The following is a 16,199-nucleotide window of genomic DNA, read 5'->3' as shown; positions in this document are numbered from 1 at the left end:
ACAATAAAAAATTATAAGAGGGTAAATTCTTTAAAAGAACAGCAGTAGTATCCGCATTATATTGCACCTACAGCGTTGTCTTATTTCGCGTGCACATCAACCATATGTTTTGTTCATACGGAGTGCATAACGTATGCATCATATTGTAGACCCCAGCCGAAGAACATCCAGCATAGGATATATTATTTATCAGCACTAGTCAACTCAAGAAAGTAACAACGTCTTGTCGTTTTAACCAGTTTCTACAAAAATCCCTTTTCTGACGTCCATGTTGTCACTGCACGTTCTTCTACAGTGTGTGTTTTGCGCAAGTGCGATGCTTTAACTGCATGACACATTAAATCGTTCTATAATGATCAAGGATTTTGAAATATTTGTGCCTGGATTATTTGTCTGGTTTGTTTCGTCTTTTATTGGATATTCAATGCCTGTGCAGTAACGTGTTAGGTTGAATGAAATACCTGCGATGTAGCACGAATAGTGCTCTCGGCCTTATATAGAGATTGTGTAGGATTAAAAGTACATACTAATGTAACAATAGAAATCGAAACTAATATGGCGGTAGTCGGAGATAAAAGGGAAATGTCACTTTTAATGCTGACTGCTGTCATATATTTCTGTCATTTCTGACTCTCTGTATCCAGCTGTGTGGCTGCATTTGCTTTATTCAAACACAAATGACTGAAATGCTATTTTTTAATTACATATTCTTCTTAATTACGACTATCTTATGTGAAAAATGTTTTTTTATAACATTTAATTTCTATAACAAGTGCTTCCAACCGCTGCTCAAATTTAGCATCAGAATCCAGCCTTTTGAGTGCTATTACGATAATATCCAACAATCTAATGTAGTTTTCTACAGATAGAGTATTGGGGTTTGATATTTTACTTTTAATAGTCTGAATCCTATTTAATCACTCCACATCATCTCCAATACCAATATCTTTTCCCTTAAGATTCCTCGACACATCAAAATTTTATTTTAAGGAGCGATAGAAAATCTTTTTTGAAACATGATTCCACAAAACAGAGATCAATATCGGCTCTCAGTTATTTTATACGAATTTTTTTGTATTTTTTCAGTGAAATAGGAAAAACTCTTTGGCAGACAAACAGAATATATTAGAGCTTTAAACTTGTTGTCAATAAATGTGTGATATAATTATAAATAAATTCATGCCAAAGATCGTTTGGTCAAGTGTTTAATTTTTTAATTAAAAAAATATTTCTTGAAATCAAAATTGTAATTCTTTAATATCTTTTTAATCTATGGATAAAATTTTAAAAATAACAAATAGTCACATAAACTATTTACTAAACCATGATATTTTACAAAGAAATTGAAATGAAAATGCGAAATTTTGGAAAAATTGCTATTTATCAAATTTTAACCGATCCCGATTGAAAAAAACCTGATCCCGATCAAAATTATTTTAAAACTGAAATTTTACAAATAAACTGCAGTTTTTTTCTAAGTAATTGATATAAATTATAAAGTTAGTAAATGACGAAACCATTTTACAGCTAAACAACCTGAAATTTTTGCAAAATTCTGATTCATTTTAACTTTATGTGATTTCGTTCGGGATCAGTTTAATTACAATCGGGATCGGTTCGATTATAAAATTTTCCATTTTTTCTTTCATTTCACTATTTGGTTTCAATTTCTTGTTGAAATATGATTGTACAGCAATTGTTAAATGCGAGTAACAGTTTATCTGCAGTTTTTATCCATAGATTTAAAAAATATCTACAATCCTTTTTTTTCATTTTCATAAATATTTTTTTTACAAAAATATTTCAAAGTTTATCTGGCCGTTTTTTTATATATATTTATAGATAATTGTATTGTGCATTAATTGATAACAAATTTTTAGCTCTAATATATCTTGTTCGCAGCTTAAACGATGTTTCCGGTTTCTATCAAAAAATACAAAATAATTCATATAAAATAATCAGAGGCCGATATAGGTGTCATTTTTGTATAATCCTTTCTCAAAAATGATTCTTCATCGATCCATCAAATAATGCATTGGTGTGTCGAGCCACCTTAACTGGGATACCCCAACCGGATTTTGGAAACTGTGCTTTGTCAAGGTAGATCTGATGTAAAACGTATGATACATGGAATGAAGTGCCACACTCATTTTCTGATTCAAGAATACTGTTAGTGTTTTCGTCGATTTTCCTGTCTTTCTAAAGATGATGGCTGCCATAACTTCCTGTGACAGTTTAAGACCATCTGTACCAAGCAGGTTGTACAACTCAGTATACGTTTTTTTTTTTATCTATTTCACCTATAAAAGTTAATATATTTAACATTAAGCTCAATTTCTTTGAAAAATATTAACCTGTATTTAGAATAATTATTATGTTTCAAATGATCTAATTTTTTAAAGAAGATAACGATGGCAGGAGTAAAAAAAATTATGTCATGAAAAAGGATTTTTACTCTGACAACACATTCTTTACTGATGAACTTTAGAAATGCAATTCATGATGATGTTTTGTATTATCAATTTATGTTTTAACCGAATAAACAAAGCATTTCTTATATACAACCTTTAGTAAGGAATTTACAGTATTAACAAGGAGAAAAAAACCCAAAAGAAGTTGATAAGTTGTGAAATTTTTAAATACATTTCATGGGCCTCTTGTTCTCAAAAAGTATCAAAGAAAGAACTTTCAAATTATCAGTGATTGTAGATATTCTTGAACCGCAGTGTCTCTAGTTTACCCGAACGTCCGCAATTACTTCCGGTCGTCACCGGATGTTAACAGAACAACGTATATTTTTCAACTTTTTTTGATTTTTTATATTCTTCAATCCTTTTTTTAACAGTTGAGAGAAACGCTTTAAATTTATGAATACAGAATATATAATTTGTTTTAAAATTTTTCCATGCATTCCTCAAAAACAGGGCTCCAAACTCCTGAAGTGAGACCTTCGCATAGCTCGGTTGTTAGAGTGGTGTACCCAGAATATTTTTTCTTCCTTGTGTTAAGATTTTTGACTTTATATTTGAAATAGTAGATTTTACTTATTATCCCCTCGCGTAACTTCTCGCGAGGGGGATATTGCATCGCACACACACACACACACACACACACACACACACACACACACACACACACACACACACACACACACACACACACACACACACACACACACACAGATCAGCAGCAGCTGATCTGTGTGAGTGTGTGTGTGTGTGCGTGCGTGCGTGCGCGATATAAACAAAAATTGATTGTACTGAATTTAAAACGTTTACAATGCAATTAAAATTGAAACTGTGTTATAGATCCCTTATCAAACATATGTAATGGCGATGTATTTACGGTTAAATCCAATCTGATAACTTACAAAATCAGCTCATTTTTTAGATTTAATCCGGTGAGTGTTCCCACTAGTCTTACATAACCACTGTCTTTGGTAATTACCCTGACTGGATTACACAATTGTGACCGCGTAGATTTTACGGTGCTAGAGAATACTTCTGGGTCTGCATAACTATTTATAAGAACATTATCTGAACAATGAGTATAAATTGACAAGTGATGACTTAAGTAAGCTGAGTGAAAGGTTAACAGATATTAAATAATTAAATAAACTCAATGAGTCTTTGATGTCCAAGAAATGAAAAACTGATAATTGCACAATGTTGTTTTTAAAAAATTAACAGTCCTTGAGACATGGCACTCTGTCTCTTTGAAATCACATTATGAGTCCGAAAAGTGTCAATCACTAAATAAATAAGTAACTTTGTAAGAAATAAACTCTAAGAAAATATTACGAATCAGATGTTGAATTTTAAAAGTCAAGTCCAAAATAAAGTTATATTTGAACAGTGAATTCTGCACGGTGATACAATTCTGATTTTCGAGTGATTTTCTTTACGAAAACAGATAAAGTAAATTGTAAGATAAATAGGTCGATTTAATTGCTCCTCTTGTTTACAGGAAGTCAATTGAATTCTACAACCAACACTATCAATTTCTTATTTATTCCTTGTTTAAATACAGAAAACATTAAAGAGCTAGAGCCACGAAGCATCAAAATGTGCCTTAACTTTTTCACAAAACTCAAGTTTGAATCAATACAAATTGTAATTACTTAGAATGTAGGGCACAATATTCTTCTTCTATGCATATGAAATTTTTTCACTTCGGCCCCACCGTTTAGCACATGCGCATCATCAAACATACTATGATCGTTAAAAATAGCTGAGAATTGTAGATTTTACTGCAGTATTTCCCAAATTTGAATGTGGCCACACTTGAGTACCTCTTTGAAACTTTTAAAACTGAGAGATATTGCATAAATTACTCTGCCTGCAAAATTTCGTAGAGGTACTCAAGTGTGGCCAATGTGTATTTTGAATATTTTAGTAACAGAAAATAAAACTGACCACTCTATTTTAGGGTAATTATTTGTTTCCTTTTTATTGAAATAGCAGAATTTAATTAATAATGATAAAGAATTATTTGTGATTATTTACAAAATCATCATTTTATTAAATATTTGAGGAAGAAATGCATATAAACTGAACTTTAACATGTTTCATCTAGTAATTTTATACTGTGTATTCATGCTTACATCGTGCATCATCAATGACGTCATAGTTTGACGTTTGCGACGTCAGTTGAATCTGTACATGGAATTTGTTTATTTTTAGTATTTTGCCAAGAGAATTTACCAGTAAAGTCTGCATTTTTAAAAAGCATTATTTCTATGTACCACGGTATTATTCAATTGCAGTAGAATATGAGATACATGAACATTGTTAACAACCAGAAAAAAAATTAAATTGGCTAAGTTAACATTGTACGTACGTAAGTAAATATATATTCCTATAGCCTACCTTTATGTAGAATAAGCGAAAGCATGCATAAGTAGCTAGTTGTAGATTTTTTTGTCAAACGGTGAAATGCATAAAACGAACGGAAAGATGCAAGCGATTTCTTTTTTTACACAAGTACGTGTTCCTGGATACCGCAGGAGAAAGACAGTCGACATCACGTGTAAACTATGGAACGCCAAATTAACATATATTCAAATATTTGTACCTATCTTCAAATAATTGTACCTATCTTCAATTAATTGTACCTATCTTCAAATCATTTGAAGATAGGTACAATTGAATTAAAGATAGGTACAATTGAATTGAAGATAGGTGTAAATAATTATACCTATCTCTAAATAATTATACCTAGGTACAAATGAATTATACCTAAGTACAAATGAATTATACCTAGGTACAAATGAATTATACCTATCTTCAATTCAATTAAAGATAGGTTCAATTGAATTATACCTATCTCTAATTCATTTGAAGATAGGTAAAATTCATTTAAAGATAGGTACAATTGATTTGAAGATAGGTTCAATTCAGACATATCTACAAAGGATTTGAAGATAGGTACAATTCAATTATACCTAGGTTCAATTCGTTTTGTGTATTGTTGAAAAATAATGAACGCTCCCTTGAAGACATTTCAACATGGAGGGAAACGAGTGTGTGTGCAATATATTTGCAAAAGGCATCATTTACTTATTGAAATATACATGTATATCAATAAGTAAGCCAAAAACATGTATACCCGAATACCCCAAAAGTGACGGAGTTAGGGTAGTGACGTAGTTAGGGTCACTAAAGTTATATACCTAAATAAAAAAAACTGGCTTTATTTTTTTTCCATAATTTTATCAAAGAATGTATAATTCAGTTGATAATCACTCTATTTATTAACGCAGTAACAATTATTATGAGTTTTTGTTTGTTTTAAGGCTCAATCTTTCGAAAAGTTGACAAAATCATATTGTCTATTTTATTATCCCGATCCCGATTTTATTGTGACGTAACGAAAATGACGTACTATACAGGGAGTATTCATTATTGCCAATATTTTAGTAATTGAAGATAGGTTCAATTCAATTGTACCTATCTTCAATTCAATTGTACCTATCTTTAATTCAATTGTACCTATCTTCAATTCATTGCATTTGTACCTATCTTCAAATCAATTGTACCTATCTTCAAATGAATTAGAGATAGGTATAATTGAATTGTACCTATCTCTAATTCAATTTGAAGATAGGTACAATTGAATTGAAGATAGGTACAATTGAATTGAAGATAGGTACAATTGAATTGAAGATAGGTACAATTATTTGAAGATAGGTACAAATATTTGAATATATGTTAATTTGGCGTTCCATAGTAAATGTGACGGTCAGACCGGTTCGAATACCGGCGCCAGATAGCTCAGTTGGTAGAGCACCTGACTAGAGATTCAGGGGGCCCGGGTTCGAAACCCGGTCTGGTCCGTCATTATTTCTCCCATCCCGTTACATTTGGTGCCGTGACCAACCCCTGGAACTGACAGGTTAACTCCTGCCAGGGGAAGAGCCTGGGGTGATCTTCGAGGGCGAAGATCATTTAAGGGGGGAGGAATGTGACGGTCAGACCGGTTCGAATACCGGCGCCAGATAGCTCAGTTGGTAGAGCACCTGACTAGAGATTCAGGGGGCCCGGGTTCGAAACCCGGTCTGGTCCGTCATTATTTCTCCCATCCCGTTACATAAACATGAACATAAATAATAAACTAACTTATTCCGTCAAAAAACTTGATTGTTTAATTCCTGAGTACAGCTGTAATTGAATATTAAGCCATCGTCCCTTGCATAAAAAAAATTGCCAATGCATACGTCTTTTCTTTATCAGCCACCTGTTGATCGGTGTTGTTTCGTCGCGTGGTCAATGTATTTCCGGTGAACCATTACATGCAATTACACTCCTTTAAACGATCGATTGTGTCCGTTTCGATGAAGACGGCTTTTGGTATACACAGCTTAGAATACATTATCAGCATGTGCACTATATAGAAGTCTAATCCTAATTGCGATGTCTTTGTTGATAATTTGTCCAATAAAATAACAAATCACCCTAAATGTGTGTACACGGTGACTTACTTTTGCCTATAAAATTCTCGATTGAAATCATCTTTGATTATTTTATGCGTATTAAATCTAATTAAAGTTTTTCTTGTATGGCATATAGAAAAAAAATTCCTTAAAAAAACAACGATGAGTACAGAGAGATTTAAAACAGTATTTGTTTCCATTCAACCCCCACCCACCCCTCTCTTCCCTACTCTCTGAAAAAATCGATTTACGGCCGAGTTCACTACAAATCTATATATATGATAACACAAATTCTACATGCTTGCTATGAATTCGGTTTTTCAAGACAATTTTACGACATTATTTATGTGCTACTGCTTGATGTTTTAAATAAAAATGTTCATTTTAACCTATCTTCGCTTCAAAATAGTAAACCTCTCTCTCTCTCTCTCTCTCTCTCTCTCTCTCTCTCTCTCTCTCTCTCTCTCTCTCTCTCTCTCTCTCTCTCTCTGAAATGTGATCTTATTTCTCAAGACATTTACGGATAGCTTATCACTTGTAACAATTCTCAAAGGACATTAATATCACTAGAAAAAATGAAATGTAAATGAATAGACGTTACGGCATTTATAAGGAATAATTAACTCATAAGGATATTTTTAAAGAAATCGATATTCTTTTTTCATTTAATTAATGAACATTAAAACACTGCTGTAATGTCATTCCCTTGTTCTAGCAGTCAAAAATTGTACTTGTGACAGTCCGATATATAAGAGAGCTTCTTAATATCAGACCATTACCAGTGGTTACAATACTGTTCTTTACTATTCTTTAAAATCGGGCTGTCTCAGGAATCAACAATGATATTCAATGGAGTGATTTAAGTACTATATATGCCTCAAACACTTCTGTATGAAAAAATATCACTGTTCTCGGCCCTATAACGGGCCTCGAAACTGTTTTATATTATTTCATACAGAACTGCTTTCGGCATACGAGTATATCCATTACATATACACAGTCGCTAAAAGGTTTTATTTTACACTTGAACAGTTCGTGAACGGTGAGCGCACAGTGAGTGCACTCTAAACGAACGGCGAGTGCACGCTGAGCCGAATTTGGATAGCGCTTATGGACGGTGAACTGTGAGCGAACGCAGAGCGCAAACGCAAGCGCAAAGTGAACGTTGAACGATATATGTACTCTATGTGAACGCAAGATGAACGATTTATTCGGAGTGCCCCGGGCGGTATTGTTAGATTGTGTTTAGTTCACCCCTGCGAATGTGTTCGGAATGTTTTCTTTATCGTTGCTAAGTAAGTAATAAATCCAGAGGTCCTCGAATGAAAGTTCACGAGACTTCACCGATATTTGTTCACTTCCTGTGAAATTTCGAGCGGAAGTATAAGTGTTCGGATAATATTCTCAAAATACGTAAGTACTGGTCATTTTTCATATCATATCCTACTGTGATTTATGTTAAAACGGGAAAAGCTTTCAAGATGTATGTCTTATTTTACCATCTAACAGTTATTTATATTAAACGATAATATTCAGAACAGAGTTACCGTTCGTGTTCAAACACGTGTAGAGTGGTTGAAAATATAACCATTGGGTTGCTTAATAAAATCATAGCCATGTTTGATGCTTGTGGTGTGCAATACCATGTTTTAAAAAAAAATAATTGGTGTCTGTTTTGCATTAAAACTTAGTATATCGAGCCATTTTCAAGGAACATTCTGCATAAAATGGTATATAGTCTGTTTCACTATTGATGTTATTACTAGGTCAGGCGCGGATCGAAAATTAATCCTCAGGAGGGATCTCTTTTAAGCATGTTAGTTGTTGCAACAGCAGACAAAAACTAATATTTTTGTATAGTCACATTTATTTCTAGAACACATTTTATTCACCAATTAATGAAGATAAAGTTTAAAATCAATAAACCTCTAGATTTTATATTTGACTACTATATTAAGAACCTAGATACATGTACTGTGAAATAGACTTTATACACGAGGTACGATTTTTACTGCGAAACTGAAAGGGTCAAATAAAACCACGTGGTCTAAAATTTGAATGACAATAACATTCGCAGGGGTGTAGTTGGTAATCAGGAAATAATAACAATAAACTATATGACTGTTTGTATTGTTATAAGCCTAAATATAATATTATCTGACTAAACAATAAGTGAACACTTAACGAACGCAGTGGACGCAAGGCGAAATCTTTGTGAACGCACGGTGGGCGTTTTGTGAACGATGAGCGGGAACGGAGCGGAGAGCGCAAGTGAACGCACGGTGAGCGCACATGAACGCACGGTGAGCCCACGGGAAAATAAAACATTTCAAAGGACTGAACCCTGGCATCTAACTCCTGTAAAGCGCCAGGATTGGGTGAAAATATCGAAGCCTTGAAACAAGTAAAATAATCATTTGGAATAATGTACACAGACTGTTGCAGTAATGCATCAAAATTCGAGATTACATATATCTCTATTAAATTCAATTACCGTACCTCTGTCATATTCATATATTTATTTATATTAATTTGTGATTGCATTGGTAGAATTCAATGATTAATCCTCAGTTATACATTGCGCATCATCAGCTTCATGCAGTTTTAAATTGCTGAAAAAAGAACTTTGAAGACACCGACACATTTACATGTACCGCTGTTATATTGACCTTCAGCACTGGTCCCTGTAATATTTTTTAATCTTTATTGTAAATAAGCTTTTCATGCTATTTTCATCAATAAATTTATTTTCATAAATTAGTTATAATGTCTACATGATAATTTTATTTGTTTTTTGTTTATTTTATTCGATTCAAGTCATACGAAGTTTAATCATTTCATGACGTTACTTAACAAAAATGACGTCTGTACTACATTTTTCATCAAAACAATGCCATATTATAAACTCTGTTTATAAAAAAGTATGATAGATATCGAAAAAAGAAAACAAGTTATGAAAAGCTAAGGTTCTACCCTATATTTTACCAAAATATGGTAATTTTTAATGATAGGGCAATTTTTGATGCTTCGTGGCTCTAGCTCTTTCTTCGGCAGTAACAGAGTCCTTAAACTTCTATAAAGCTTCTGACTTCATTTTGCTTCTTCTTCACAACATTGGTTACTTTTCGTCTTTAAAAATAGGTTATATATTTCAGTTATTTGTTTGAATATGATTTGGGTTGGACTCTGATTTTTAATTTGTTTTAACTTTTGAACAACTGCTTTAAAATCCTCTTTCGAATCAACATCATGATCTAGCCTGATGAGTGCTTTATGCATGATGTCTAACAGTCTTGTGTAACCTTTGACTGAAATTTCGGTAGGATTTGATATTCCCCGAAAAATGGTCTGAATCCTATATAATCTTTCAATGTCATCTCCAATACCAAGGTTTTTCTCACAGACGGGATTACCCCAACCTGTTTTTGGACAGAGTTCTTCTTCAAGGACGAATTTATGTAATATGTATAATACATAAACTGACTTTTTACGTTCTTCTTTTGATTCAAAAATGCGCTTGAATTCTTCAGACAATGTCTCCTTTAGTTTGCTTTCTTCTTGGTCCGTTAAATCGTTAAAAAATGTTTCCACTGATTTCCCAGTAAGTCTACTGATGGTCGCTGCCATAACTTCCTGTATCAGTTTCAGACCTTCTTTACCCAACAGGTTGTACAGCCCTGTACACAGTTCTTTACTATCGTCATCTGCAAAAATTAAATTTCAAATTTACTCGATTTCTTTGATCAAAACTGTTTATCTTTGGATAGGGATTTTTTACTGTTTAGTTTTTTTTGTTTAGTTTTTTCTTTCTACTCGTACATTTTTAATGGAAAAATAATTTTTATTCTGACTACATATATATACTTAATATACTGTCATTCTTAAGAAATGCAATATTTCTTCATGATTTTCTGGATTATATATTCATTCATAATTCTAATTAATATTTCTGTTCCATAAAAATGCAAGATAAACTTTTGATTAAGATATACAGCATATTATATTGTTCACCAAGATATAAACTTGGTGAGTCACGTGATCAAATCTTGTGAAGCCCAAATCACGTACCAACCAAGTTCATATTTCGGTGAACTTTGTAACAATTCTGTTTATTTATTATAGAGTGAAACATCTTAAAATCGGACAAACCAGACTCTTAACCAACTGTCGGGCCGGAAAAATGGCCGGTTTACAGGGGTGAAGGTTTACCAAGATTCGATAAAACCTAGCCAATGTCAAGGAAAATACATCTCTGTTTAACGTATTTATATAAGTATAATATGGATGTATAATGCATCAGATTTAAATTACAAAGTAAAAACTGTTCACTTTGATCATGAGAGTAAACCAGCGTCCCGTTACATATCTTATTATCAAACTACTGAAGGTACAAAAATCAAGAGGCCTATGGGCCACATCGCTCTCCTGAGCAACAATAGCATTAACTCTGATCAAATTAGCGTTACAGAATCAAAATCCCTTAGCAACTAAGTACAGTACATCTTGCTCAAAATTATTTTTAAATTCTACCGATTTTTATACACATATCTTTATAGTAAATACCAAGCCTCTTTTGTTGTTGTACCTGTCAGAAGATTTTTTTTCTATTTCTATATAACCCCAACCCCCCACTTTGTGGCCCCACATTTCTCTAGGGAATCATGGTTTGATCAAAGTTTAATCTGCATAACCCGTTCTTACTGCTTTTTGAACTAAGAACTTTCCCAGAATATTTTTAAAGATTTTTTCTATATATTCCTATGTAAAAATTCATCCCCATTGTGGCCCGCCCTACCCCTGGGGATTATGATTTAAACGAACTACAATCTACAATTTGAGGATGCCTCCTCAAAAGTTCAAGCTTTTCTAGCATAATAGTTTTTGAGAAGAAGATTTTTAAAGACTTTTTCTATATATTCCTATGTAAAATTTACCCCCCTCCACTGTGACCCCACCCTACCATCCGGGACCATGATTTATAAAACTTTAATCTTCACGATCTGATGATGGTTCCACCCAAAATAGAACTTTCTGGCCTAATAGTTTTTGAGAAGATTTTTTAAAGATTTTCTCTATATATTCCTATGTAGAAATTCACCCCACCCCCCATTGTGGCCCCACACTGGCCATATAGCTTTTGAGGAGATGATTTTAAAAGATTTTCTCTATACATTCTTATTTAAAAATCCATCCCCCATTGTGGCCCACCCTACCCCCAGGGACCATGATTTCAACAGACTTAAATCTACACTACCTGAGGATGCTTCCATACAAGTTACAGATTTTCTTTTTTTTTAAATACCAACAAATTTTCAATAATTCTAAATCATCTCCCCTTGAAAGAGGATGTGGCCCTTCATTTGAACAAACTTAAATCCACTACACCTAGTAATGTTTTGTGCCAAGTTTGGTTGAAATCTGCCCAGTGGTTCTTGAGAAGAAGATGAAAATGTGAAAAGTTTACAACAACGACAACGCCACCAACGCCAACAGACAACGGACAATGTTTTGCCTTTCTTTTTTTTATTAAATTTTACGACACTAAGTTTTCTGGTTCGTTTGACTCGTCTTGAAACGCTGTAAGAAAATCAACGCTTTATGAATTGTTTAGTTTTGCATTTTTGTATGGAGTTGTGCCTTGCTTATGGTCTGAGATCGCACTCTTTTGCGAGTTTCATTGAGGAGAGTGATCTTGCGAATTTGCCATCTACATGTAGTTCTTTATTTAAAAATCGCCGTGCTTGCGATGTCGTTCGGGGCGGCATGTTCAGGGACATTATCATCCAATATTGACATAGCAGCGACAGATAAAAAAGTATATTCACATTCTACTGTGTTTTTCATTAAATTCTTTAAATGCCTCTAAATGCAACAACTGATCACTGCGTATGAATTCACATGTATCTTACATAAGTAGTTTTTAAACATTGGTTTCTATGTTATCGGATTACGCAGCACTGTTAAGGTCTACTTTGTGGTCCCGACGACCAGAAAGTGTGGAAAATGTTAACTATAGCATCACTCGAAACAACAAGTCATTACAAATGCTCATAAAAGAAGTGATTCACGATTGTTATCAGTACGAACACATTAAACTACATTAAAATTACCTCTGAGTGCAACTTTGTAGTCTAATAAGTCCAACAACGTAAAATGAAAAAAATGACAATACATGTAACAAACCGTGAACCATCTCAAAAATCCATTAAACGAAATATATCCTTAAGGACAATCCGAGGGACACCAAGTGAACTCATAGAGTATGTGCCCCTTATAGACTCTGAGGAGTGACCCCTTATTATACTGGGCGACGCGTCTGCCAGTATGGTAGTGTTATATATCGTACTGCTCGTACTGAAGTAGGAAGTGCCGAACGACAAGTATCCTCGGGGACAGACTGTTCACCAGCAGAGATACATGTTCGGTGCTCAGAGTTAATTCCTCCATATGTTTACATGTGAACTAGGCTGAGAACCTCAACATCTTAGAAAAACAAACCATAAACTACATCTAATGCATAAGATGAATTTAATGGTACAGTGCCAAATTATTTGTATGTAGTAATCCTAGATCGAATTAAAACAACAGTGGGCAAGAACCTACGAGACCAACAAGCAGGGTTCAGAAGAGAAAGATCGTGCATTGACCAAATAGCCATATTGGGCATGATGATAGAACAGTCAATTGAATGGAACAGCTCCCTCTATGTCAACTTTATAGACTTTGAAAAAGCATTTGACCGTCTAGATAGAGAAATTTTATGGAAACTACTTGACCACTATGGCATACCAACCAAACTTATTACTTACATAAAAAAATATGTATAGGGGCATGATATGCCAGGTGATACACGGAGGAGATTTTGAAATCAAAACAGGTGTACGACAAGTTTGCTTGCTCTCCCCCTTTTTGTTCCTTTTGGCCATTGACTGGATTATGAGAAAACAAAAGTAGGGAAAAGAAATGGAAAAGAAATCCAGTTGAACCTTATGAACCAACTTGAAGACCAAGATTTTGCCAATGACTTGGCTCTTTTATCCTATACGTACGACCAAATGAGAGAAAAAACACAAATCTTAGTCAAAAATGCAAGACTGGGCTCCGAATTAACAAGGAAAAAACAAAGCTTATGAGAATTAACACAAACAACATCAACAGCATAGAAATTGATAACATTCAACTGGAAAATGTTACATCATTCATATATTTAGGAAGTGTTGTTAACCACAGTGGAGGAACAGAGGAGGATGTAAAATGACGCCTAGCAAAGGCATGTACTGCATTTGGTATGCTAAGAGACGCATGGAAGTCCAAGTACATACATGTAACAATTAAGTCCAACTCAGGATATTTAATAGTAACGTAAAATCAGTGCTACTTTGCGGGTCGGAAACATGGAGCCTCACAATGGCGGACAGGAAAAAACTCAAATCCTTTGTAAACAGAAGTCTGAAAAACATCCTTCAGATATGGTGGCCAAACAAAATAACAAATGAAGACCTTTGGAGAAAAACTAACCAAATCCCTAGTCCTCAAGAAATCAAAAAGAGAAAATGGAAATGTATTGGTTATACACTAAGGAAAGACAGATCTAACATCACATGTCAAGCCCTCCAATGGACACCACAAGGGAAGAGGAAAAGGGGAAGACCAAGACTAACCTGGAGAAGAGTCCTTGAAAAAGAAATGGCCTAGAAAGGACACAGCTGGAACACCATCCACCAACTAGCAAAGGACAGAGAGAAGTGGAGAAGAATTGTCTGTTGCCTATGCTCCACAGGGGAGTGAGAAAGTCTTAAGTCAAAGTAAGTCAATCCATTTATGATTATGCTAATTTCAAAAACTTTCTCTTCCGGTAATCTGACTTGCATTTTCTTCGTATCAATTTCTATACCGAGAAAAGTTATCACTTATTGGGGACCCTCACTATTTTCCCATACTATTGGAACCTCAAATTATCTGCATATCTGTACAATCGTCCTACATTCATTTGTGGAATTATCACCGAACAAAAAAATCATATTAATAATGTAAGACTTCGCTAAAGACCGTGCGTTTGCACACCGGCCACTCTTGAAAGGAAGAAAATTTCTCAAATGTGGAACAGAATATCAAAAACCCAAAGGGAAGCCACTTGTCGAAATAAAAACCATCAAATTTAAAACCTGGAAGCTCAAAATCACCCGGTTAGATTGGCAATAGTCCGAATGGCTAAATGCGATCAGCGCCCACAACGTTTATCCATGCTAATCCCCTCGTCAAATTTGGTGTAGTTCACGGAACAGAGCGCGTCGTCAATAAAGCCATTGACGGAATCCTGGGTGGGGTATGAGAGGAAGTGAATTACCCCGAGTTCACCCTCCACTGTCTTTCTTTTTCTTTCAATTTCAAACTCTGAAAAAGTTTTGTAATATACAAACCTGTTGGATGTGCTATCCTTTGTAAACTTTCCACAGTGTCATCAAATACATCAGTCTTTTCCTGCCTGTCTCCTTCTTCATTAACTGATTTGTCTAAAACATTACATAAACCTGATGCATTTTCTGCTAATGTTTCCTTATTTTTTCTACATCTTAACGAAGGAAAAGAATGCATTTTAAGTATTTCTTTCAGATTTATAGAAATAAAACAAGTAGCTTTATTGATATAAGAAAAATCTACTTAAACAGAGTTTTCACTTTTAAATCATTGATTAAAACCTGATGAAATTAATGCCTTTCCTTTTTCACTACCTTGGATTTGTACTCTTTTGATTAGGTAACTAATAATAATACCCATACGATGCGAAAATCATCTTCAACATAGCATTACTTCTAAAAAGCTATAATTGACTCATATAACATTACAGAGAAAATAAGTTGCGCTCACCTGCTGTTGTTCCTCCTTCTTTTAAATCCTTTGATATGTCAACTTCTGCTGGTTTACTTGTATTTGACTTCACTTCATTTGTCCTGAATTCATCGTTATCACCTTTTTGATGTTCATCTAAATGTACAGATCAGTATTATATAATTCTATGCAAATCCATCATGCTTATTGTAAAGAATACAGGTTTCAAATCCAGAAATAAATGTTATACATGAGTTGGGTATGGCTTTAGGATCGTGTTGTTTGTTTTAAGTTGTAAATTGTCAAATTCAGATTTTTATAAAGTTCAATTTCATGAGTAAAAATAACACTTAAAGGCTCTATAACAAACAATAGATGCCTGATTTTCATTAATATCATCAGTGGAATTATTTCGCATTTTTTGGTAAAGGTCAATGAA

The 16,199-nt window shown here is 33.9% G+C and overlaps 1 protein-coding gene across 1 annotated transcript in view; it reads right to left on the bottom strand.

The window, feature by feature from the left end:
- LOC105321429 (serine-rich adhesin for platelets) overlaps positions 1 to 16,199 on the bottom strand; it is a 71,159-nt gene that overhangs the window by 37,585 nt on the left and 17,375 nt on the right. The window contains exon 11 of the mRNA XM_066080079.1: positions 15,800 to 15,916. Coding sequence (XP_065936151.1) covers positions 15,800 to 15,916 — 117 coding nt within the window. The remainder of the gene's footprint in view (positions 1 to 15,799; positions 15,917 to 16,199) is intronic.

The sequence above is a fragment of the Magallana gigas genome, chromosome 3 (genome assembly GCF_963853765.1).
Source record: "Magallana gigas chromosome 3, xbMagGiga1.1, whole genome shotgun sequence".
NCBI lineage: Eukaryota > Metazoa > Mollusca > Bivalvia > Ostreida > Ostreidae > Magallana > Magallana gigas.
Note: the sequence above shows the minus strand (reverse complement) of the source record. Positions and strands in the feature narration are given on the sequence as shown.